The sequence below is a fragment of the Trachinotus anak genome, unplaced genomic scaffold (assembly GCF_046630095.1).
Source record: "Trachinotus anak isolate AG129_WGS33_773 ecotype Australia unplaced genomic scaffold, CSIRO_AGI_Tana_v1 ptg000018l, whole genome shotgun sequence".
Lineage (NCBI taxonomy): Eukaryota > Metazoa > Chordata > Actinopteri > Carangiformes > Carangidae > Trachinotus > Trachinotus anak.
In genome coordinates, this window is record NW_027273869.1 from 10,916,335 (window position 1) to 10,940,946 (window position 24,612).

The window sequence follows — 24,612 nt, forward strand, 5'->3', positions numbered from 1 at the left end:
CCGGATAGTGGACTCGTCCTGACCCTGCCATGTTGGATGGAACTGGCTCCGGGCTCCTCGGCGGCCGGACTTCCCAGGAAAGTTTTTACCGATTCACGTCTTCGCTCAAGTCGCTGCAAATCTGACCTTATTTTGAAGAGGAGCGGGACGTCGCACGGCGTCCAGACACGGCGTACATTTCTGGCACACCGCTTTCGCAGACCAGCTGGGTAAACCCAACCGGTGTGAGGGGTCGGGGGAAGGCCACGGATGACCGAGGGATTGTTTATGTATCTTTTTGGATCTCATACAACGAGTTAGAGTCGGTTCATACTTTATAAATTGATCCCCGATAATGAGCGGACATCCGCCGCAGCGGCGGCAAGCAAATGTCGGTTCGATACTACTGACACCGCAGGAGAATGAATACCTTTTCAACCACCTCGGCAGGAAATGCATCGTAAGTTTTTTTCCCCCCATCAAATTGTTGTGATAGGTGGCTAAGAAAAGAAAAGCTAATACAGCTAACTTGCACCGTGTTTCCTGTCCTGAGGCAGGAGGTCCAGCTAGCTCTGAGGTGCGACGGTGTGTTTGTGGCCTACACTTTCATGTTGTGATTTTTGGAGGTAACCTGTGTGTGTTTGCCTGGGAGACGCGGGGTCTTGTGACTGGAGAGGTCGGTTTGTTTTGACAGCAGAGGCGACGAGGGAGGGCTGGGAGCCAGCGGCTGTCTGAAGCGTCCCGTTTGGGACGGTGACATATGGGCAACAGCAAGTTTCGCTCCAGCCCCGGGCCTCCGCTGGTGCGCCTTTAACTCAAAGCGTGACACACCTGAAATCACCCAGGAAATCCTGACAGTCCTCCGTCACCTGGCCTGACCAGCCCGACCTCAGCCGGGGCAGAGCGGACTTAATAGCCGGGGCTTTGGAGCTGTTAAACCCATCAGCGGAAAGCAGGGCAAAACAATGATTTTCTTTTTTTTTTTTTTTTGCACTGGCATTACATAACATAGCTGAACCTTGGTTGTTTTCGGGAAGTGTGTCCACCGAGAAGAATGTGCCCGACCAGACTTGGCTGGGGGACGGCGCTGACTAGCTAAAAGTCCCCCCCCCCCCCCCCCCTTAATGCAAGACTTGCCAGGCACATTATCTGACGGGGGAGCAGTGGGAGTAGCCTGCTGTGCCAGTGGGACTGCAGTCAGGATCAGTAGGGCAATGTCACGACACAATATTGTGAGATAGTCTGATATTACGTAACACGTTTAGCATTCAGCTGACTCATTTTTGCGTGCACGGTGTCTGTAGCTAGCTCCATACTCAGCAGATTATAGTCACATTTGAACTGATGCGTTTGCAGCTCAGCCTCATGTGTCTCCAGTGTTTGATTTTTCCCTTTTTATGACCTGACAGGACAGGTTTTTTTTTTTTTTTTTTTCCTTCTGTATTATTAGTCAAACATTCCCACCGGCTGGCACATCAGCCATATAAACCATTTCAGGGACTTATGTTAAACAGCTCCAAGGCATCAGACCAGTGGATGTTTACTTTTACCAGCATCTAGCTAGTGGCTAGTTTCACACCCAGAGCAAAGTAGTTAATTCAACTGAAATTTAAATAGTATATAGACTTAATATAATGATGTGCATGTGCATGCATGTGGATATTCAGATGTGCAATATGACACAAGAGGCTGCCTCTGATGTGTTGTTTTGAGTATCTTGCAGCCATCAGACATAAAATAATCGTGACCCCCAGTCTCACTTTATGAAAGCTGTAAGGCAGTAAATGCATTTGTCTTTCGCTGTAAAGTTGAGTCCTCTCAGCAAAACAAAGTGTGTGTGTGTGTGTGTGTGTAAAACACAACCTTTGGGCAGAACAAGCTTCCCAGTAGGAGCCCAGAAAAAAGAACAGATCCATTCACATTTCTTTTTAACAACTAGATTTTCCTGTGTGCTTTTGAAATCGGATCATTTTTCGGACCATGTTTGCTTGGTAGCTTCGCCCGCCTGTCTTGCAAATGTCACACAGTGATATCAGCTGGAAAGAATGTCACGCCTATTATTGATTGCCTATACAGATAAGATGTGTTTTAAAGTCAAGGTGTGCATTGTTTTCTTTAACTAAATTAAGTTTTCTCTCTTGCTCTCTTTATATTTATATATATATATATATATATATATATATATATATAATTGTTATATATATGGGTCAATGCAAGTGAGACAAAGGTGTACAAATCTGTATTGCTCTATTATAGGGCAAACTTCATAGAGCCTCAGGTTACTTCCTCATAGTGATCATAGTTTTCTGTAATTGTGTATATAAAGGTGGCATGCTTGAAAGACAGAAATTGGCTTCCTCTTTCTCTGTCAATAGAGCTGAGCTCACTGTAGTGAACAGGTTATGCTCTCGACGTGGGAGGTACCTGTGTGTCCACGCATGTTTGCTTCGGGAAGGCCACATTTCCTGTCCCCTGACACAGTATGTCAGGCTCACTGTGTGTGTGTGTGTGTGTGTGTGTGTGTGTGTGTGTGTGTGTGAGTGTGTGAGTGTGAGTGTGAGTGTGAGGTCACATGGCGAGATGTCCTGCCACCCCCTTTAACATGAGCACACAGGTTTCTGAGGTGTGTCTTCTACACCTCTGCAACCTGTTTGAAAAATCCAGTGACGGCGTTCTTCTGGCATCTTGACAGTTGTGTCACTTGACATATGACAGACTCGAGGAGTCAGGAACATTCCTCACAGTCCTACGCTCGTGTGTGTCTGTACACGTCCTTGCATGCAGATTGAGTTTGGGAGAGACCGACTGTGTGTGTGTGGGTGGGGGGTGGGAAGAGAGATTGGAAGAGACAGACGTTGTGTGTCTCCCTGACCATCTAATTAGAATGCCCATCAGTGATTTAGTGGCTGACTGAGTTATTGTGTGTTGTGTAATGTACTTATTATGCAGAAAATGTAAGAATCATGGATTTCTAAGATGCACAGCCCTTAGCTGGCTCTGTGCAACTGAATTCAGCTTGATTTATTCTAGCTGTAAGAGGCCTGTTGTAAATTGACGAATTCTTTAAAATTAGTGGAGCTGTTCTTGCCTTTTTGTCTGTTTTTAGTGGCTATCTTTGTTGCCCTTGATTTGGAGTGCGCCCGAAAATATTTTACTACCTGTAAAAATTGGCAAGTGCTCATGAAATTGTTAATAAATAAACCGATTGCTCTATTGCTGCCACTTAATATAAAACGTGGTTGTGAATTTTAACAGCATGTACACATTAGATTCTTCCATTGAGGCCAGTTGTTTCATTTTGCAGCAGAAAGGTACACATAATACAGGTGTTGGAAGTTGCCAAATACACATTGCTTGGGAATTACACACAAGTATTTCACCCTGCATTCTGTATGGCAGGATCATGCTGTCATTCATATGACACATTCATTTAGAAAGAGGGACGCATACATGTACGTACACAGTGGCCTTTACTCAATGGTTTTACTCATTGGTATTCCTTGTGCTGTTTTCACCATCAGCAATGCTGTCTGACTGGGCAAAAGGTGGAAGGGGTCCAATTCACACTGTGTCTGTGAGAGACTGTGTGTGTGTGTGTGTGTGTGTGTGTGTGTGTGTGTGTGTGTGTGTGTGTGTGTGTGTGTGTGTGTGTGTGTGTGTGCGTGCGTGCGCAGACTGCCTGATCAGCAGTCCTGTCCTACAGGAAGTCCCGTGGTCGGCCTCCTCTGGTGATTTGTGCTGGAGAAGTGGAACATGACTCCTCTTTTCCTCCACTTCTCCCCTTTTTCTACTTTTCTCTCCATCCTCAGTCCTTTTTATAGTCTCACCTTACCTCTTTTATGTCATCTGTCACTCTGTTCTCATGTTCCTTCAGCCCATCTTCAAGGCCTGTTTTGCTCCTCTTCCTTTTCTCCTTTTTTCTTACCGTACATCACTTCCCTCCTTCTGTACACCTCCTTTCCTGTCTCTTCTCTCCTACACTGCCTCTCTGCATCAGCCACTTATCCTGTCTTCTGTTTCTTCCCACTCTTTCCCATGTTTTCACCACTTTACACTCGCCCACTCTCCTGGAGATCTTGTTAAGAGGTGTCATGGTGCCTAATTTGTGCCAAGATGGAACAGCTTGACCAAATGGTTGATGGACGACATTCAAATTAAAATAAGGATACAGCCCTAATTATTTGTCTTGCTTTTGCAAACTGTTGGGTGTGAACACATCATTTCAGATTTTTCAGGCTCTGTGTCTCACATACTCGTATTAATGATGTTCTTTTAAAATAAATGATTACAACTTTATAACTTTTGACACACCCACACTTGAGTTAAGGATTCACTTTTCAGAAACTAGAGTCGTGTTTTCACAATGAAGCACAGAATGATTTTTATTTCTTCATTATGAATTAATTCATTCTCTTTCACTTGGCTCATCACTAACTTTCTTTCGCATGTCTGCTTTCTACCTTACTTGTTTGTCACGTGTGCTTTTTGTGCTTTCATACAAGTTGGGAGTGCCTTACATATACACACAGACATAAACTTTAAGGGGAATTGAAAATATGACACTAAAAAAATCACTGATGTATATGAGTAGTACAGATACAGACATTAGGAAAAAAATGTATTCTAGAGGATTAAACAAGCGTGAACATTTTGCGTTTTTTGTGTCACCTGCACAAATGGCAGTCCCCGCTTTAAAACGGCTACGATGCTCTTGGTAGTGACTGCGCTGTGTGTGTGTGTTCCGACCAGGTGACTGCATCATCACTGTAGCTCTGGTCAGTACAGATGTAGAAACTGAGCCCTGTTTGAGAGCAAGTGCACAAGAGACAGAAAATTTATTCGTGAGAGCGAGGGTATGTGAGAGCGAGCGTCTCTGTCGGGTTTTGATGACGCCATAGACAGAGCTCCAGTTCCTGCAGCCTTTGGCCCTGTCAGGAACAATCAGCTCTCCATGGGCAGATGAAACCCCAGGGCCTCGGAGCCTGGACACTGTTAACATCCGCTGTTACAGAGAAACTCCACCATAAAGCAGAATTCATATTATTCTTTTGATCTTGGGTATTTTTGATTGAAATCCAAACAATCAAGAGCTGCCACGCTGCCAAGAGACTCAGTGTTTGCACAAATATGAACAAAATGTCTTGTACGTACAGTGCTGAAAGACAAACTGCCTCTCTGAGCACATACTTTTAATGTCTGTTAATACTGTAGTGATTTAGTGGCGGCTGGGCTATACAGTTGAAATCAATACAGGTGTGTTAATAAACGCTGTGGGAGAGTGCACTAATAGGCTGAGATGTCCTGCAGCGTCATTCATGTTCACTATGATGTAACGGTTCCTCTGCAAGTGCACGTGTGGTCCTGTTATCTCACCCACGCTGTGTGACAGACAGATTAATGTTAGTCATATAGCGAGGCTACATTAGCCATGACTGCCATCAGCCTTTCAGCTGTTTCCCCAAGGCTGCGTAATCAATTTAGCTAATCTTAACCTCCTATATGAAGAGCTGTGGTGTGTCGAATCAGCATGGCTTCTTCATTCTAGTGAAGAGGTGTGTGACTGTCTCAGTGGAAGCTCCTGCTTATGATTTGGAGTGAGTATGCTAAGGTAGTAGTCAAGGTAGTCAGGTAACTTTAGTCAGCCATAAAGTGTGTAGCTAACTAAGTATAGTAGGCTCGCTACTGAAACGAAGTTAAGCTAACCCAGCTTTTTAAGAGAGCGAGGAGAGAGATGTGTCGTCACCCCTCACTAATGCCTGATGCCTGCTCTATGCACCTAACTTACCTCGTCTGTTTTTCTTATCCTCGGAAAATACCTAAGTAAACTCAGTTTTTATTCGAGCTATCACTGTAACCCTGAATTCCGTAATGCGTGCACAGGGGGCGCTCTCAAATCTTGTCAAAACTTTGGCACGGCAGGCCACCAGGCAGAAATGTTACCAGCAGAAACACTGTATCAGTGGAACTCAGGAACTTCACCTGCATTTTGAACACAGAGACCTAGTTTCAGTTTTGGTTCTGTGGTCACAGTTGCATCACCCTTACTGAAGGGTAGATTCAGATGGAACAGGAACCAGAATGTTGGAGTTTATTGTGGTAAACGTTGGTCAAACACAAGCCTTAAGGCTGATAATTGTGTGGAATATTCAGTCATACTGTAAACACTGGTTGTTGCTAGTATCAATATTATGACCAGGGACAGGAATTTCTTCTGGTGTCCAACTGTACTGTAGCTGACTTCTGATGGCCAGTCCAAAAACAACCAAACAGAAACATGACCATGCAAAAGCTCTGGAGGTTGTCTTGAAGTTTGCGGAAATTTCCAGGAACTACTAAGCTGAAAAGGCATAAAAACCACCAGGCCTTTCCCCTGTGGATGCTCTGGCTTTCATGTGTGTGGTAATGACTGTGAACCAGGACCCCTTGAGGTGAGAAATCCCCCTGAGCAGCATGTAAAACCTGTGGGAGTGTGATCTGGTCTTATGATCATAGACGCGTCTCTGTGCGTGCTACAGGTGTGCTCTCAGTGTGTATGTTTAATCTCAGACTAACAGCCTTTGCCTTTCGGTCTTAACATAGCATGGATCCTTAAGGGATTTTAGACTTCAGGAGACGCTCAAATGCTCACGGTGTCCTTAACACACAACCAGAGTGACCTCAGCTTGCAGCCATAGTTGAGGGTAGTTTGTGTTCTTGTTGATTTCCTGGACATCAGGAAGTCTATTGCAAACTTTCTGTCAACTGTGTGTTCAAAGTCAGTTTAGGTTTACGTTGGTGACGTATTTCGTCTACCTCCCACTGCTTTGATTCAGTGCAGAGGACGTGTCTCCTCTCATAGTTGCATTTCTGTGCTGCCTCTCAGGCAGCTGGCACTGATGGGCTCCTTTCTGACAACTGCAGGACAGAGCGACTTGACCCCCACAGAGTCACTGTCACCCAGTCACTCAGTCAGTCTGTGCTCTTTGTGGTCATTATACTGTCATGCTGCCCATCAAATGATGCAGGATGATATCATTGATTTAATTAGTGAAGTTAGTTTTAATTTAAAGTAGGCCTGTTATACAAAGTTCATTTGCTGATGTCAGATTTATGCCTCTGTGATTTGATTTAATTTAATTTATATATATATTTTTGGTCACCTGTCCTGTTAGATTATTCTCATGTTTGCTGTCAGCAGGATGAAAAACTGTGATGCTGATGTTGGCCGCAGTCTCTGGCGTCTTTCATTCATTAAATGTTTTAGGGGAAAGTTTGATATTGACACTTGTGTGTTAAAGCCGTCTGTGAATTCAGGTCTATACTGTGTTATGAATATGCCATCTCTCAGTCATACCACAGATTTTCTTTGAGACACATATATAAAGATAGAGATATAAGTGTGGATGAGTTAAGGACTTAAATGTTTTTGTTCTGAAATTATTTCAGACTTGTATCTGAACTTATCTGTGTCAACAACAGTATTTGTGTAGCTGTATCTCAAACATCACAGTGCACCTTAAAGCCCTCATAACTTAATACTACTAATTATAATTTGTCATCAGTTTAATTAGTTTTATAGGAAGCAAGATGTTTATATACTCTGTCTGTACTATGGATTTTATTTATTTTATTGCAGCTTTAAAACCCTGTGAGATACATTTACATGGCTGCAAAAAACACACACAGCTTAAGCGCTGTCCATCAAGCAGGATGACAGGATGAGAATGACTCTCCCTCTTTTTCTCCCTCCCTCCAGACATTGTCTTCAGCAGTGGTCCAGGTGTTCACAGCAGATAGGAACTCCAGCTGGAACAAGAGATGCTGCGGCGTGGCCTGTCTGGTCAAAGACAACCCCAATCGATCCTACTTCATCAGGGTCTTTGACATCAGGGTGAGTGAATGCACAGCAAACCGTAAGTCCGCCTGCTCATGATTACATCTTTGTGGTTTATCGCCACAGTAGCTGGCACTGGCACAAAACCAGAGGACTGTACTCACCCAAATGTATCTCAACGGTGGTGTACCACTGTTCAATTTTCATGGTGAACTCATGGTTTTATAGAGACACAGTAGAATATGTGGGGGCTACAGGCCTGTAGCATTTCCTGTCTGTTGGACAAGACTGTGTGGAATCTATTTATTCTTTATTCAACATTGTGTGTTTCTCCACAGGACGGTAAGATGATGTTCGAACAGGAGCTGTACAACAACTTCAGCATTTCCTTCCCCAAACCCTACTTCATCACATTTGCTGGAGATGTGAGTCGCCCTCTCTATTTCACATTTCTCGTTTTTATTTAGGTGGTTATGTCTGTGGGCAGATTTTTGTCACTGTGGTAGCGTCACTACCGTGTAAGATGCAGTCACAACACTTCACAGATGTGTAGTTGAGATCAAAATGAGGATGGGTGTGGTCTGATGCATGTACTCAGTCAGTTTAATACTCATGTAATAACATAGTAATAATGTCATAATGACTACTGAGCCCTCAGAGTGTCAACACATTAATGGGCATTGCAGCTGATGTGATCTCATTGCAAGATGGTCTCTAGTTCTTATTTTAATAAGTTGTTAATTTGTATCTATTCATGGAAAAGCCTCAGCCCCAGTTCCTGCCTCTCATCATGTTTTTTCACAGACTGTCACATTTGAGTCACACTCCTCTGTCCTAGCAGTGCAAATATATTCTCTTTACTTTACTGTTAAGTAATTTTTAAACCTGTTTCACAAACCTGTGGAGCAAACATCGTAGCTAGTGTGTACAGTGGCTCAGACTCCAGCAGATCAAGAGGTATGTGGGACTGCTGACTGTTGTGATAAGGTTGGAGCTGTTCACTGGAAATAGGTTTGGAAATTCAGTCATGGAAATTAAATATTGAGTTGGGTAGTTGGCACTTCACAGGAAATAAACAGACTTTACAAATGTATTTGTGTAAATGTTTTGTTTTATTGCTGTGCGTGTTTGTGTGTGTTTGTGTTTCCAGACATGCCAAGTGGGTCTGAATTTTGCCAGTGAAGAGGAGACCAAGCGTTTCCACAGCCATGTATCAGAGCTACTGGGGAAAAGACAGAGGAAAACTGGTACCAACTTTCTGCTGCTGCCGACTTACCTACAAACCTACTGTCCTAACGCAATTTTAAAAATGACAAGTTTAGTAAATGTTTATCTAGTGTTCAGAATAATCCAAGCTAAAACATGTCACTACAGTTTATGTGACTTTAAAAGGTGTAGTCAGAGGTTTTGGCTTAAAGCTTTCCAACTGGTGTGAGCACAAGATCAAATACATTTCTAAACTTGTCATCTTTACAGAACTGGGCAAAAGAGACTGAAATTTCGATACTTGGAGAAAATTCATTTAGAGGCACAGGACTGATGTATTCCACCTGGCATGTGAGATGAATTTTGGTAAAGTACTGGTATGATTTAGACTTTAAAGTCAGACCCAAAGTCTCATGTATTGAAAGTGGTTTAGTTTTTTTTGCCTGGTACTGTTTACTATTCACTGTCCTCCTGATCTGCTGCAGTCTCCTCACATTTCTTAAAGCTGCTTTCAAACCTGTCAGTCTGCAAACCCTCCATCAGCTTCAGCAGTTCAGGTGCTCGTGTTTAAATGAGCAACTATATGACACATTAAAAAGGAAAATGTTCACAAGTCAAAGTCATCTTAACAAAATTCTCCATATTGAGTTACTGTAAGACAACCTTTATAATAATTGATAACTGAGCATTTGGCATAGAAACTACATTTTTAGTGCTGCCCACACACACACTGCTCAGGGAGATGACTCTGGACCTTTCCTGTTTATAACAACAGACACCACCAGATCAAATTTTAAGCAAAACCTGAAAGTGATGCATCACAACACAGCACTTGCATATTTGAAAATTATGATGACTGGCCCTAGGGGGGCACTGCAGTTTCAGGTTGAAATGAGCAAATGAGCAATTTTCTAAGAGAAAGACTTCATCTCTCATGTTTCTAGAGTTGCCTTGTAATGAAGTGAAAATGGTGATTATATGTGAGAAGACACTGATAAACATTTAGCCCTAAATATATGAATAGAATGCCAAATGTTTTTCATCCAGTACCAACAATTTGACTTTGATGCTGCAAAACTTAATGGAAATTTTACAAGGTTTTTGTTTTGCATTATAGCTTCAATCTTATCTCTCCATCTAAGGAAATGAGCATGTGAATGTCTGTGTTCATCTGAACAGACTGAGGATCCAATTGCAAACACATTGTTTATGCAAAGCCACACAGCTGCATTTTTAAACTTATTATTGGCATCCAGACCTAAACTTTTATCATCACTTGCTTGATTAAGACCGTCCGTCTTCCTTCTCTCCCCCTCTGCGGGGTCATTTCCTGACCTTTCAAATGGATCGTGCTCTTTCATCTCTCCCCCCTAAGCCCTTTGCATTGGGTCCCTAATCTTATCTACAAGGCTTCTTCTGTTTGACCTTCAGCCAGTGGGAACCCAAGCCATCAGTATTTCAAAGTTCCTGCGTGTGTGTGTGTGTGTGTGAGAGAGAGAGTCATTAATGTATTCATGTTTATATTATTTATAGTGCTATATGAGAGAGAAAGCGATGCGTATTGTCCTCCAGAGGGTTGGTTGTTTTGCACAATAGAATCTATATATGGATATAATGTTGGCCGTCCTGTATGAATGAATGAATGAATGAAACATGTCTGATTTATGTCCTCTAAACACACTAACAGAACACTTCGCTTGGCTTTTTTTTTTTTTTTTCTTTTCTTCCAAACAACTTTCCAATTCCGCCGAGCCCTGCACTTAAAAACCAATAAACTCTCTCTTCTCTTTGTGCATCTGCACTCTCACGCACATTCGCTTCTCACTAACCCAACCCCACTACCCAGCACAGGATTGTAATGGTTTCATTTTGTCTGTGTGTTCACAGAGAAGAGACGTGAACCTCCAAATGGTATGTTTTCCACTATTTCCTGACCATAACTTCAGAAACTAACAGAGGAGAAGTGTAAAACCAGCATCAGGCGTCTCTCTGATGACACTGGGGAAAAACATTTGTGTCAGTCTGTTTGGTATTTCAGATGGGTGGAGTTTCAGGATCATTCAGATTTTTGTTCACTCGGCCAAAACTCAAGACAAAGTTTCCCCCTATTATTGTGGTAACTATGTAACATACATTACATACATAGCATTTCATATTCTGTGTAGGAAACAGCAGCGACTTGGCATCTATGAAGAACACCAAAAAGACTGATTATACAAATAAACACTAGATAAACTCTCCCTATTAGGAAGTGAAAAAAGAATGCATAGTCAAAATACTTGATTCATGAGCGCATGGTTGATGGACACAGTTGTTCCACAATGCACTGCATAAAGGAAATGGAGCTGCTCATAGCAGGAAAAACAAATAGTGGAACGTGGTGAAACAGCTCCAGGAACAGCTCGTAGATTAATTGATATGTATCAGTGCACAATATTTCCTGTTCATACAACAAGTATGCCAATGTCGAGCTGTATGTAGTATGAAAGAACTACGTGGTTGGAACTGGGACGCAGCTTCCTGTCCCACATCTGTCTTTACTCTTTACCGCAGTGTATTTGTCAAAGATTATGACAACACATAATAACAACACAAGACAACAGTTTGTCCACAAGTAAGCCTCATATAGATGCTGCCTACAAGTCTACTAAATGGTTTTGTCGTTCATAGTTCTGGCCCACAGTCAAATCAAAATAAATGGAATCCTGTAGGAACCCAGAGGACATGATCATAATATCATGATAATATGATTATAAACAAAATAACATAATACTATAGTGCCTTTAGAAGTCTTTTATCTGTGAGTACAGGCCTGTAAGCCCTCAGTCTGCCACTTAATATGGTCGGATGAGTGAAGAGATGGAATTCATTTGTAGATATGCACACGTTTGTGTGCTGTTTTTTTTTTTTTTTTATACACACAGCCAGCTAGACACACAGCCTAGTTTGAGACAGTAGGAGCAGGAGATGAACCAGTTTTGGACCAGCAGGCAGCATGATTTGACCTAACTGGCTTATTAATATATCTGTGTATATGTATGTGTGTGCGTGCAGCCATGCAGAGGTCTTAACTACACAAGATGACACATTTAAGCATTTAGCTGATGCTCATATTAGGAGGAGCTTAACAGTTCTGAGCCTGTGGATGTTTTGCTCTGGGCCACATGTAGTCAGACGCCACATATGTTCATACAGGATGTCCCTAAACCCACATGTAACTCGGAGCTACAGGGTAAACTATTTTGAGCTGATAGTTGGTGTCTTTTACAACAAAATTCACATCTTGACCTCCACAGAGGAGGTTATGTTTTCCCCTGTGTGTATGTGTTTGTTTGTTTGTCAGCAGGATTATGCAAAAAGTACTGAAGCAGTTTACACTAAAGTTGGGGGAGGGATGGGGCAGGAGCCAGGGAAGAACCCGTTAAATTTGGATCCAGGAACTTTTTTCTTTCTTTAATGTTTTGAGATAAGACATCTTTCTGGATCTTGAAATGAGACTTTCATGAAATCTATGAATTTGTACGGTTTGGTGCAGATCCAGATAATAACCCTGATCTGGTAGGGGAAAAAAAGCCTTTGGCCGTGGTGGAGCTATGCGCTCTACTGAGTGCCATTCTAGTAGACTTTGCTGTGGTATTTGTAGCTTTTTTAAGATCACCAATCAGAGAGCAGAATTAAAAGGACAAGTATTACCTAAAAGCAACATGTTCCATGTATCTGTGCCCAGTCATGCTGTCATGCATAAATGTTTATACCAGTTTCTATCATGGATTTGTCATGCATGGTTTCAGGTTCTGAATAAGTTCATCTTGGTCTGTGAATTGGTTCAATTCCCAAGGAAGTCGTCCTTGTCGTTGCACAGAAATATTTTCTCTCTGTTTCCATCTGTCTCCCTCACTGCGTCATGGTTGTGTCACTGTCTGATCAACTCCAATCTTTCCTCCTGCTGCCCTTTCCAGCTCTCTCCCTTCTCATCATTTGTCCCCATTTGCCCTCTGCTCTTTTGCCCTCTTCTTTTTCATTCAATCTGTCTTAATTTCCCTCTTTTCTCACTCTTTCTCTTGTCTGCCTCTATTGCCCTGCCTTTCTCACCCTCTCTCTCACCCTGCAGATTTCATCATGTTTTAGAAACCCCTGAGATTAATGCGGGGATTATGCCATGGATGGGTTTTAATGGTTACGTAAAATCCAATGCTAAATCCAGAAGAATTTGCTGGGATTAGATCCATTTGTGTGTTTTGCAGGGAATGGGAGGAGATAGCAGTGGAGGTGGGTGGAGAAATTATCACAGCAAGCCAATCCAAGCTTGATAATCTTCACAGTGCACCCTGCTGAGATGGAAAGCCAGGGGAATAGAAAAATAATTGCAAAATAGATAAAAAATATACAGAGCGCAGATACAGCAAAGAAACAGAGGCTGGGAAAACAAGAAACATAGAAGAGCACTGTTGTAGTAATGGAAGGAATGTAAGAGGAAGAGTAAACTTTGGCTGTTGGCTGGCTAAGTGTTGGCAGGCTCTCATCCCTTCTGATGGCATTGCTGGATGTCTGCCTTCACAGCTCAGACAGCAAGCGTGTCAACTCCACCAGATGTCTGAGGAAGATATTAATTCAGTAAATACAGACCGTTGCATGGACTCCATCACAAGTTGGCTTTTTTTCTTTGATGGTGGCCTCGGAAGCCTTCGTGATCATCTTTGTTTTCAGGTTTGAACTCGAGAAGAAAACTTTTACCTAAGAAGGCTGGAATCATTTCTAAAACAAGACAAGTGGATTTCACTTTCTACCTGCCTACAAAGTCCGGTTTAAGAAGAAGTTATCCCTTCGGGAAGAAGTCTTTCCCTATTGGGGTCGAGGACCTTCTTCATTGTATTACATCCATTAGAATTTCTGCACATTTATATCTTGACTGAGACAGAAGAACTTACACCAGTCTAGTGTCAGAGCAAGACACCCTACGTTGAAGTCATTTTATTTGAACCAATATCTTCCTGGTTCTCACCGTATTGCACATGCCCAGCCATCAGCTACAATGATGTTCTGCACCACCTTCCTATCTGCTCCCTCTGAGGAACTTAATTGTGAGGGTGGTGGAGGAGGAACAGCAGGTGGAGGTTTGGGCCCAGGTAGCTGCCTGTCCTCCCTGCACTGCCTGGTTCTCCCTCAGGACGAACTGTACCCATCTCTCTCCGACCCGACCGCTCAACTCTCGATTTGCCGCGAAGAGCGAGCTCGCAGCTTGGTCAGCAGAATGCTTCTTGATGTCAGTATGAGCACCTGCGCAGCAAGACAGGAGGGTGGGTGTATTTGGGACAGGGTGAGAAGGCGACGTAGTCGGTCAGCCTCGCCTTCACCCAGCGAAACTCCCAAAAGTCCCTGTCGTGAGAGTGTCAAAGGTATGTGCTACAGCTGAGGCACAGGTTGGACTTGTTGTAATGAAGCTACACTGAATATGTTGGATGGTGATGTAGTTCTTCTTAAAGAGCAACGTTTTTGAAAAATGTGGCTAATACAAGGTACAACTCTATGAACCGGAGATGCATTGAGGTCAGACGCAGTAACACAATCTGAAACACTGGTAGTTGTGCTGTTGGTGGACATTTCCCACTGTGCTGGCCTCTTGTTGATTTCAATCTCATGTTGTTTGGCTGCATGTGTATAGTGGAGTTGCTGTTACGAGTTGGCTCATTGTGATTGGTTGCTTGCAGTTCACATGACCATGTTTGGTATACTGATATACAAACACCAAAAGAATGCCCTATTATCACAGTTAAAACTGAAAGTAGAGTATGTTCATCCGTCAGATATGTCGTGGCACTTTGTCTTGTCTAATTAATGTTGGTAGTTTGGTAAGTCATTGTTATTTCTGCCAGTCATGGTCAGGCCTGGTTGATAAAAAGGTTCCATGAATAAAAGAATATCCATTTACATCCAACTGACAGTTTGGATGATTGTTTCAGACATGCAACATCTGCAAAAGTGAACCTGCTTTAGAATGAATGACAGCACAGAGTGTTTATCAGTTATAATGGACAGCAGGTCACCAAACTGACAGAACACGTTTTACGACATATTTACAAACCTCTACATCTGTGTAATCTTTGTCAGTCTTTGTGATAACATTTTGTTTTGTTAAAATACCCTGAGTTTCAGTAATGAGATGACAATATAATCCCACATAGCCTGAGCCACTTTCACACCCTTGAACCCAAATAAAATCCCAGTTCTCTTTGCGCCAAACAAAGTCTGTAATAGCCATTAAATAATGGATTACATCATTGAAGGGACATTGCTGGCCCTGAAAATCCCCTTGCTTGCATTTTCATATGGAGCTGTGTTTTATGACTTGTTACTCACTTAACACTGAAGTATTTTCACAATTACATAATGACTTTATGATTTATTTCCCTTTTTAATACAAAGAAGGTATGTGTTTTCAGTGTTTAAAAATATTCCTCTAGACATGGTGGGAAAACCCCACAGCCTGTTGTTGTGTGTTTTAATAAAACTGATGTCCCCTGTGCTTTGCAGGTGCTGTGTTATTTAAACTGTAACTTATGCATGGTCTCCATCACTTTTCCAGGTCCTACGTTGCCCATGGCCACCGTCGACATCAAAAACCCAGAGATCAACAGTATTCAGCGTTACCATAACAACTCTCAGATGAACAATATTGTGCACTCCTCTTTCCCCAAGAGGGAGAAAAAAGTGAGCAAGGGGAAGAAGAAGAGGCTGACCAAGGCAGACATCGGCACACCGAGCAACTTCCAGTGAGTTACAGGCGCCAGCATGGTTGTGTTTCGTCTCAGGTCGGGGATAATGAATTGTCATCTCTTTGTAGACATCTTTTAAATTTGTCCAGGTGAAACTTTTTCAGTATTTTTCCAAAAAAAAAGTTCATCCAGTCTTTACCAAATTTAGCACAGGACACCTTTGAATGACCCGTCTAACCTCTAGTCTCTTAAAAAAAAGATTGTGTTGAAGCTACAGTAAAATAGCTTCATGAATGTAGGCGTTTGAGATTAATGTAGACATGTTTCCTGTATGACATACTGGCCCAGAGTCTGGCTTATCCCTATATCCCTCTTGTCTATATAAGTACTGGTGAATCTGGGGGAGGTATTAATCCAGGAATATGTGAAAGGTTATTAATGCTGGAAAATCTGTGCTGTGCTTTCAGGAATCATGTCGGTGACAGCTTTCATAGTGTTTGTTAGATACTGCCTGTTGTCAGCGGGCTATCCGGGTTAGAAACACAGGTGTTTTCTTAGTGTTTACAGTAAACAGCTAATTGACATCCATCTGTGTGTCTCACCCCCCTTTTTATTCAGAAATGCACTGTACTGTATTTTCCTCTTTTTAATTTTTACATGATCTCACATCCTCTCTTGTTTTGCTTTTCTCACAGGCACATTGGGCATGTAGGATGGGATCCAAACACAGGCTTTGATGTAAGCAATAACTCACACAACCTAATGTCAATGTGTACTTGTTCTTAAAACTTGGCCCATAAGCTTATCTGTTTGTCAGTCAGACACCCCCCTTCTGGAGAGATTTTTCAAATTTAATACCAGCACCAAAAATATTAAGCCGAGCTCCGTGGCCAAGTCGTCAGGAGAGTTACACAAGGAGATTTTGGAGGGAAGAGAATCAACCTGCATCTGCATAATCCATGGACTCATTCCCAAAAAGCATCATCAGTAATTATGTTGGAAGCCAAGTATGAGATCATGCAGGTCAGAGGACTTGCTCTGTCTCTAAATGAAAAAGATGAAATTCAGATGATTTGGTTTCATAAGTTAATGCTTTCAAGGACTTAGATTGATTTGAATAGGTGACGTCAGTTGGACAAAGCTCGCTCACCTCTCAAATCCTCAGGCTTAAAGCTGAAGCGCAAATGACTGGATTCACAAATGAGCAAGGGTTGTATTTTATAGTCCCAGCAGCTAAATTTGTCTCTCTTCTTTTCTGTCCTTACATCATATTTGAAGCGCTTAACTTTTACTTCAGATAAAGTAAAAAGTACTTTATCTACTGTAAAAGTAAAGCGCTTCAAATTTCCAACTTCAAAGAGATAATCAAACACCGATTTGGATGCAAATAGCTGAAGTGTGAATATCAGGATCACTTCACCTGCTGAGGGCGTTGACTGTAACATGATATACTTACTGTGTCTGTGACAGTGGGGCACCCTCACACAGCTAACCTAAAAACTAACCTACAAACAAGAAATCTGGACAATGTGATCTTTATTGTCTTTACTGGCAACAAAACAGAAGCAATTGAAGGGGGAAGTGGTCAGACCTGTTCGAACTATTCCAATCCACCTGAACTGGAAGTATGTGGACCTGGTAGTGTTACCCAACACCACCAGATGGCAGCATTATTGCTAATATTCTGGTCACATTTTAAGCTAGTTTAAAGGGTAATGTGAAAAGCGTCTCCACACAGAAGAATGTAACATTAAAAATAAGACGTGATAATTCTCACATGAAGCTCCTGAATGAAACAGCTGATCATATTTCTAAGAGCTCGTATCAAACGGCTTTTTGAAACATCACTCAAATCCAGACTGACCCAACCTCAACTCTTAACATGTCACACACATTTCATGTGTTAGTGAGCTGCAAGGCTCATAGATACAGATTGAAACTGGTGAAATCTCATCATAGATCTTAACATATAGGCCATTTGATTATGTACCATATGTGAAGGAACATGAGCAGTTATGGGAGCAGCAGGGAAGTCACTGTTTATAGCCAGTGTGTTTAGTCACTGTGGTGAGGAGGCTGATGCTGTTTCAGTTCTAGGATCCACTTAATGAAAATGCTGCCAGTTTCAACTACAGTTTAAATGTGACTGAGGAAAAATCTCAGTCGTTTGTCCCTTATTTTTGTTAAATTTGCTTGTATCTGTTCACTTGTGGTTGAATGCAATGAGCCCAAGCCACTGACAAGAAACAAGGCCTCTCAGTATCCACAGTAATGGAACACATTCTGTAATTAACACAATTTAAATCAGTGTCTCTCAATGTGTCCCTGAGGATGAATTAATGACTTCTTATTTCACACATGATCAGCTGGTAGGCTAGTCATTTGCATTTCATAATACAGTGTTATTATAGAGCCTGTGCCACTATGCACAGCCCAAATGGGGGGCAGTTCAATTTTAAAGGTTAGGAATTTGATTATCCCTGCAGTAACCCATATTGACAGTGCAGCCGTCTTTAGCAGTTTACATAAAGGCATTTACCAAATGTCACGTCCTCTGTGTGTGTTTCCTCAGTTGAATAACTTGGACCCAGAGCTAAAGAACCTGTTCGACATGTGCGGCATCTCTGAGGCTCAGCTGAAGGACAAGGAGACCTCCAAGGTCATCTACGACTTCATCGAGAAGAAAGGAGGCGTGGAAGCTGTCAAAAATGAGCTGCGGAGACAAGGTAGGACGAGCAGTCGGGAATACAGAATACTGCTATTAAAAAAGCACATTTACTGATAGAGTAGTGAACGTTCCCAAAAATGTTACTCTCTGACAAAAAAGTTATCCTCTGATAAATTCACTTTGATTAATGAAGGAGAGGAGTAGGTGAAGGAGAGGGAGGTTGTTACTATAGTGGCTTCAGTGGAGAGTTTCTGCACCATTATGTAGAAAAACATCTGTCAGACTGGATTGTCAAATGTGATCTATGCACACTCAGCATGTGTTTTGATGGGTTGGTTGTCAGTTTAAGACAGTCTAACTAGTGTGATGATTTTATCCCCAGGTCCGCCCAGGTGGAGTGGTAGGTTTCTATGCATGACCTGCTGTGACAGCTCATGACTGTGCATGTAGAGTTGGACTGTAATATGACCTAAGAATTCAATTACAGTGCGTGAGGCTTTTGCAGTTCCTTAAGTTAGTCCAGTGTTTGCTGTTTTAGACTTGTTTGTACTTGAGTTGGATGTGCTTTTATGACCTGACTCTTTTTGACTCCAGCTAGTGACATGAAAAGTGCGGCGTTCCCAAACCACGCTGCTTCGTATTTTAGGCAAATTCAGGAAGTTATTGCCATGCAGTGATTACTCTTCTGCTATGCAACTTCACTCTTAGCCACACCTGTAAACTCTAATTGTACTGTAAACACTTTGCATGTGAACTGACACCTTTTTCACCAGCAGCCAGTCTCAAGTGCTCTAGGTCCAAACTAGTTTTGAAGAATCAGTAAGGAAAATCAAAATTCAAACCCCTGGTTCTTAGAAATTTGGAATGACAATTTGAGGTCCAATTTCAATGTATTAACTTCTCATTTTTGTTATGAGAAAAAGGTCGTTGACGAATACATTTGGTTAAACTTTTCCTTAACAAATGAACAGCGGTTACATGGGAGAAGGCTGCCCCCTGTGGCTTCATTTTATAACTGCATGGCTTGATACAAGCAAGAGTATGGGAACTGACAAGCATTATGGACAGATATGCTGTGAAATCCTTTGTGACCATCCACATCTACCAGCTGTCTCTTAATGAAAGTCATCTGTAGCTGAATAATGAGTAAATATAAACTGGATGTTCTCGCAGGCTGCAGTGTGAGCTCTGAATGATGCACTGATGTCTGATAGTTTCTGTTGTAACTTTTATTCTTTGTTTTTCTCTCTCTCCTCAGCTCCTCCACCCCCTCCATCCAGAGGTGGCCCTCCTCCCCCACCCCCACATCACAGCTCAGCCCCTCCTCCCCCTCCTCCTGCCCGAGGGCGAGGCGCCCCACCACCTCCTCCCCCTTCCAGAGCTCCCGTCTCTGCACCCCCACCTCCCCCTCCATCTCGGCCAGGCATGTCAGCTCCTCCACCTCCGCCTCCGAGCCGAGGCTTTCTCCCGCCTCCCCCTCCACCAGCTCATGCCTCGATTCCCGTGGCGCCTCCCCCACCGCCTCCTCCCCCCTCATCCTCAACTCCATCCGGTGCCGGTGGACCGCCTCCTCCCCCTCCTCCTCCCCCACCTCCAGGCCCTCCACCCCCTGCGCCCCCGCCACCCATGGAGGCTAACGGAGGGGACAGCAGTCTGCCCTCATCCGGGAAGTCGGCACTGCTGAGTCAGATCAGAGAAGGCACCCAGCTGAAGAAGGTGGAGCAGAAAGAGAGGCCAGTGTCCAGCACGGGAAGAGACGCACTTCTGGACCAAATCCGGCAAGGAATCCAACTTAAACCGGTCAGTATCCATTCACCGCACACAACTCGCCTCCCAGTCAGCTATGTATGAATCTGAATCCTGTAATTTAACTGTGGCTGATGGTGCTGTCTTCTTAACAGAGGGATGACAACACCGATTCAGCTCCTTCCACCCCGGCCCCCTCGGCAGGTATCGTAGGGGCCCTGATGGAGGTGATGCAGAAAAGGAGCAAGGCTATTCACTCCTCAGGTACATACAAAAACAGACACATCCTCCATCTACTCAGCTAAAACACTGTATTGTATCGTGTTTATTTTTAAGAAACACAATTATTAGTGCAATGTTTAATCCCAACGATGTTCAGTAGAAATCTACAGCATTGTTCACATACTGTTTAGGGCTATAACTAACAATTATTTTCTATATTGAATAGTTTGCCAATTAACAGTAAAAAGTAAAAACTGTGAAAAATGCCACACATCTCAATGTCCTGCAGCACAAGGTGACAGTATTTAATGTCTTGTTTTGTCTGATCAAACAGCCCCAATGGAACCATCAAAGTGATATTATAGGAATACTTAGCATGGAACTTTTGAAATGTACAATAAGTGTATTCAACCTCCACAAAAACTAGAGCTAGATGTCATTAATAACTTCTAAAAAAACCTTTAAGGCCATTTCTCCTACCTGTAGATCGCCTTCATACTCTTTCAACTCAACATATTATAAGAAATAAAATTTAATCAAGAGGATTAATCCATAGTGATTCATTTTTCCTTTCACCTTGACCATTAGAAACAATCACATATTATGAAAGTGGAATATTCATACTCCTAATTAGTGACTTAGTCTGATGCAGTTATGAGAGGATTTTGTGGGTTAATTTAACAATAAAATGTGTCGTGGTCTTGAATGAATTCCTGTACAAATTCCTGCCTTAAAGAAAAAATAGAGCAGTTGCAGCCTCACTCTGTGTCACTAAAACTAGACTTTGCGTCATTTACTGTTTGTGTCAGATTACACTTGGTTGCCAAAATATAAATTTGACTTTCACCACTTCCTCATCAGCCTCAAACAACCTTGTGATTCTGTTTTTCCATTTCAAGCCTCTTATTGGAGGAAATGTTTTTCCCCTGCTTGGAAGTAGCTCTTAAAACATATTCAGAGAAAGTGAAAGTGACTCTGAACTGACAAAAACTAAAAAGGGGACATTTATAAAGTCATTGCTAGCACACACATGAATGATCCTCATTATGTGTATTTGATTATGTCATAGCCTTTAAGGGCATCATTTCCAGATGTTTCAGTTGACTTCATGTGAACGTTGTCTTCTCTTCTACAGATGAGGATGATGACGATGAAGAAGATGAGGACTTTGAAGATGATGATGAATGGGATGACTAGCATTTTGGGTTTTTTTTTTTTTCTTTTTTCTCCCCTTCCCACCACCTGGATGATTATGACACTAAAAATTGTTCTCGTCTTTCTAAAAAGAAATTTTTAATTTCAAAATTATAAATGTAAATGTTCTATCAATTTGCTGTATATTTTTGTTGCCTTTATGCTTTTTTATTAATCTGTGCAATACCTCATTTAATCTGTAAATGTTTGTCATTCTCATATCTTAGGTTGTTTCTTTATCTTTGTCACGTCTGTCTGTGTTCCTGTTGGCTCCATTTCTGTCTCTTGATAAGTAATACGTCTCATCTGTCATTTTAACTATGTTCTGCTTTTTTCCATCTCTTTGTATCTTTTTCTCCTCCTCCCACGGCCCCAACTCTTCAATGTTTATCACCTCCATCTGTCACTCAGCATCCGTATCACACATGTTCCCTTCCAGTCACACTCCTATGTTCCCTGTCCCCAGATTAACATGTGCAATTTCACATCAAGTTTTCTGTTGAACCTTAGAGTTGAATGTTTTTTGGGTCTTTTTGTTTTTTTTTTTTTGGTCAGTGATTGAAGGGAGGGCTTATATAACAAGTTGCCACAAATCCCTCATCAATCATGTCATCATTGTTCGTCAGGAGGGGGAAAAAAATTGAACTATTTTCATACCCTATTGCTCTGTAGTTTATTTTTACTTATTCAAATGATCCTAGTTTAGCACTCATATTTTCTTAAAACAAAGAAGAAAAAAAGAAAATGCTCTTTTTTGGAATATTTAGCTTCATTTGCTGTCGACTGTAAATTTGCTCCAGAGTTTGAGTCTTGTTATATTTTTGCACAGATTGAAAGAAGAGACTCGCTGCATCAATACAGGACATTTTCAGGTCTGTATCATTATGGAACATGCATACGCTTTAAGTAATGAGGCAAGATACACTTAGATATTTTTAACCGTTAACACAATACTACATACAGTAAACGCATGGAGGTAGCCAAAGGTGTTACGGCTGGCTATCTGTTGTGAATTTCAGTTTTTTTTTTGTCACCGTCACACTACAGATTAAGTTGAATTTTTTTTTTTTTTTTTTTTTTTACAGTAGCAAGCAGAGTATTAATAAATGCCTGTTTGTTGGAATAGGGTCATTCATCATGTAAAGCTTGAGGAATAAAGACATTTTAGTTTGACATACCTGATGCTTATAATGGGTCCATATGCTAAGTTACTGTACAGAAACAGGGAGACTAAAGTAGTGTTCTCCCTGTCATAGACACTAAGTGCTGACACAGTATAGGAACAAACATTAGATTCATGGCATTATTCAAACAAGTATCAATATTGTCTTGACTAACTTGTGCATAACGAGGTGTAACATAGGAAACACTTACATAAAAACTCAGACAGTGGTCAGTTTTTCCCTACAAAGACCAAAAAATCTGATGTGGACATGTATTTTATCCACAAAAAAAAAAAATCTGGTCCAAAAATGTAGGACCACTTTCCCATTCACTTGAATGAGAAAACAGTGGTAATGTTTACTATTCTTAGATATACATGCTTTGTTTTACACAGAGGAAAATAATGACAACACTAGACTGTTTCATTAGACACAGGAATGGATTAAAAAAAAAAAACATAAATGACAACTGCCCGGGACTCCACAGTGGTCCAGTGTGGTGAACCTCTGCAGTCGGGCTGGTAACACACGTGTAGCTCTTAATTCAGCAGTTCCTTACATTATGGCCTAATGTGGAGACTATACTTTTGCTTTGCTTGCTAACCCACCAGAGTAGATTTATGTCTCTCTGTAAAGCAACACCGTAACGCTTGCGAAACAGCAGCGGCCACAAGTGAGTTATAGGAAAATGTTAAATGCTAAGTAACATGTATCCAAAGTTTGCTAACATCATCCAGTAAATGCTAACTGGGCATACCAGGCCAAGAGAGGCCGTGGCAGCAAAGGCTTTGAGTGAGCTGAAATGAAAAAGGGTGAGTTTTATTACTAATGAATTCAACTTTTCATTTGTAACAAGAAGAATGTTTTATTTCTTCTTTTGAAAAGTCGTGTAGGCTTTTGAAGAGCGACGTGGGTGTGCTAGCCATGTAAGCTCTACAGGAAGCTCCACGTTTCTCTAATATTAGCCCGTTATGAATCTCAACATGTAATGCTTGGTTCAACCAGAATAATGGTTTGTGTCTATACTAGATCTGATAATCCAAGACTTTGTTTCTCAAAAGCATTAGTATTGAATCAGCATTACAGTAGGTCCAGATTTTTTTATCTGACATTAATCGAGAGAGGCGTCTTTCAAATATCCACAGCAACATCTTGTAACAACATTACCATCGTTGTCAAGAAAATGAGCTGCAAACCACTCAGCGGCTAGGCCTAAAAACTACATGAAAATAACATGCTAACAAGTAGCATGCTCGTACTGCTAACATATCGTTGGGTTACAGACAAGCTAATACAGGAACTTATTTCCCTCAGTGTGACAAATATCAAGAATAGAAAAATGACAGAAGTATATGCCGTAATTTCTCCAAACTCCTTAGTTGTTGTTTTTTTCTTTTCTTTTCTCATTTTTCCAGTTAGCAAATGCTGGTGTCCTCTTTTAAGTCTGTTTTTGAGAGACAAATTGCCACTTGTTTGACATTAAGAATTGACCTCTTTTGTCAAATATCAAGATACTTTTTGGGGGGGAAATCTAGCCATGTTTTTGCTGATGTTAGCTTCTGTAGGTAACTCGGTTAATAAGATGTTATGGATGCCAAGCCTTATCAAAGAGGCTGGACAAATAATGAACTCTGACATTGTACACTTCAATAAAAGGTTGATATTTACATACTTTGGTATTTGGGCTTCTTTAAGCTGGAGACAGCATATTGTGTTTTACATTTTGTGTTTAGAGTTTAAAAGTGTTACCTTTTCTTGTCTAACTTGATGATTATGGCTTATATTGTTTTAATTTTGAAGGCATCAAAATTTGATCTTTGGCTAAAAAAAAAAACAGAATGTAAACCTGATGCTTTATACACAGACCTTGTTGCACTTGTGTGTAGTGGAGCACAATCTTCTCTGTCA

General features: G+C 41.6%; 1 protein-coding gene across 2 annotated transcripts; it reads left to right on the forward strand.

Moving 5' to 3' along the window:
* waslb (WASP like actin nucleation promoting factor b) lies at positions 1–24,373 on the forward strand. 2 transcript variants are annotated; one of them, XM_071502933.1, is made up of 11 exons: positions 1–439; positions 7,715–7,849; positions 8,131–8,217; positions 8,943–9,039; positions 10,886–10,909; positions 15,582–15,768; positions 16,407–16,449; positions 18,284–18,437; positions 19,638–20,179; positions 20,281–20,389; positions 21,483–24,373. In XM_071502933.1, exons 1-11 carry the CDS (start codon positions 335–337, stop codon positions 21,542–21,544), a joined length of 1,545 nt encoding a protein of 514 aa, XP_071359034.1. In that variant the 5' UTR covers positions 1–334; the 3' UTR covers positions 21,545–24,373. The 2 variants fall into 2 exon arrangements, with proteins under 2 accessions (XP_071359034.1, XP_071359035.1); XM_071502934.1 differs by lacking the exon at positions 10,886–10,909.
* The last annotated feature ends 239 nt before the right edge of the window (positions 24,374–24,612 follow it).